Source organism: Plasmodium reichenowi (assembly GCF_001601855.1).
Source record: "Plasmodium reichenowi strain SY57 chromosome Unknown, whole genome shotgun sequence".
NCBI classification, from domain to species: Eukaryota; Apicomplexa; class Aconoidasida; order Haemosporida; family Plasmodiidae; genus Plasmodium; species Plasmodium reichenowi.
In genome coordinates this window covers 1-2,703 of record NW_017962344.1, presented here as the reverse complement: position 1 = coordinate 2,703, position 2,703 = coordinate 1, and the positions used below count along the sequence as shown (strand labels likewise).

Here is a 2,703-nt window from a genome sequence, read left to right as displayed (position 1 = left end):
CAGCTTTTAATGTATTCATATTATTTTCGCTTTCCTCACAGATATGTGTTCCCCACTCTCTAAACCACCTTAAAAATTGTGGTATATCATCAATGTTACCATATACTGTACATTCATTATCTTTTTTCTCATTTTGATATCCGTACATCATTGCTTTCCAAATATGATGCCTATTCTTTGTCCACCATTTTTTTGCATCATTTGTTTCATCATTTTTATTATGAAGTTCAAGTACTTCTTCTAAGTACGTTTTTCTTTTGTTAGAAGTCGGTGTATCGAGTATGTCATCTCCTTTAATAATATTTCCAATATCTGCAAAACTATATTTTATAGCTTGCAGAGCTTTTTCTGATATATTATTGTGTATAGTTCTTAATCTCTTAGGTTTCTAAGATACATATGAATAAATAAAATTTTCAAAACCTATTTTGGTTTTTTTTCTTGCACGAAAATTTTGTAATGTAATTCTTAAACATAAAAATTGTCTTCTTGGAGGAACAAGAAGTCCCTTATTATCACTTGTAAATTTTTTTACATTTGAGCTCAACAAATTATTCCTTTCATGTACATTATTTCGACATTTCGTAGGTGAACCAAAATCTTTACAAATCTTTTCAACAGGACATTTATTAGGACCAAGGTTATTAGAATATATAGAAGGTGCAATTCCCCCAGCTAACTCACTACCATCTGGAAAAATATTCTGATTACTATTATCACTATTACTGTCATTACCAATAATACTAATTTCATTAATACCATAATTGGATTCAGCGTCTAAAGATTTATTAATATTTTTTTTAAATTCTTCAAATTTTATATCATGAGAATTTTCATTATCTCCTTTATCTTATTGATCCATAATATCCGAAAATTAAGATATATGAGATGAGTTTACATTGTGCTCTAAGTTTTTATTATATTCAATATTTTGGTTATTAGAATCTATAGTTTTATTATATGCTTTCCCCTTTAGATCATCATCATTAATTATGTTATTTCATAAATTAGGGTTCCCCTCTTTTACAACAAAACATGTAGAATAAATGTTTACATATATATCAATATGTAAAAAAAAATATATAGAATACAATAGATAAAATATATATCATTTTTAAGATTAATATAATAAACTATATATAGTAATATAACACTATATATATTTGTTTTAACAAATAAAAAATAAAATAGTTATATAATTATAATCATTATTACATATATCGAATGCAATTAAATATTAAAATAACAACAAAAACATTTACATTAACAGTTCATTGAACAAATAAATATTATATATAAATCATTTTAAAAAAAAAGTTTTAGAATATACTAACGTATTTAAGAAAAAAATAATAATAACATAAACAAGGTAAACATATATAAAAGTGTACATTTGTTATAAACAGCTATAAAAATAAAGCAAATAAATAAATAAATATATATATATATATATACATATATACATATATATAACATTTTAATAATTCAAAATTAAAATATTTAATTTATATAAAATGCATCCATTTAATTATAATATAATATTACCTAATACTATTTTCTCGTACAGCAATATACTAATTCAAATTTCAATAATTAAATTTAATTTCCTTCTAATAAAGTGCATTATGATTTTAATTTATTAAAATGATTTTTATATATAATTTTATAATTTTGTAATCATAAATATGTAATTTTTATTTGATTTATTAAAACAAATAGAAAATAATCGTAATTAAGTTAGACTCTATTAAAATAGTGCACAAGGATTTTTTTATTCATTTTTATAATATAATTATAGAATGACTTTTACATATACATGACGTATTTTATTATTATTTTCTTAAATCTATATAAAATTAAAACAGTAATAAAATAATGTGGCGCAACCACATATTTATTTATATAAAATGAGAGTGCCTTAATCAAAATATATATATTTTATTTAATTTTTTTGTTTTTAATAATAATTATAATTAATAACAAAAATAATTTATAGATGCAATATTAAATTTTATATTTTCATGTATGAAATAAACAATAGGTATATATTACAAGTGCACTGTAAAATTAAAATTAATATAAATCGTAGAGAGTGAAAAATAAATAAGCGATAATATTTCGAAATCGCAGCGACGTATCATAATTATTGATAATTTATTATAATGTATAAATCAAATATAATATATAAGTATTATAAATTAATTAATAATGTAATTTAAAATTATTGTGTTAATTAACATTTTCCTTAATGCAGTATAAAATATTTGCTGCATATTATACGAAAATATGTATATATATATATATATATGATGACGTTTATGTATCTATTTATTATTGAAATTTAATTTTATGTTAAACAAATTAATTATATTATTATAAAATATTTTTTAATATCGGAACTTTAAATAAAAGACAATAAATCATCATCATGTACGAAATTCGTCTTTGTATATTTCCGCATCATAAATATTTTCATATTTTCTTATTTAATATATATAAATATTTTACTAATTAGTTTCATATATCAAAAAAATTACATAGATATTCATATATAAAGAAAAATCTATTTAATTGCAAAATATGTCAGTTTTTTAATTTCCCTAAAGAAAAATTTTAAATATTCATATTTCTACTTTTGTTAAAATGATATGAACTTATATAGTATATACATATAATTAATATAATATAATATAATATAATATA

At 19.6% G+C, this 2,703-nt stretch overlaps 1 pseudogene across 1 annotated transcript; it reads right to left on the bottom strand.

The window, feature by feature from the left end:
• On the bottom strand, positions 1-1,112 carry PRSY57_0015300A (merozoite surface protein; annotated as a pseudogene; the record flags this gene model as incomplete). The annotated part of the gene is given in 2 exon segments: positions 1-1,084; positions 1,086-1,112. Coding segments are annotated over 2 exon segments (1,111 nt in total), but the record flags the coding sequence as incomplete, so codon positions are not given.
• Positions 1,113-2,703: the final 1,591 nt, after the last annotated feature.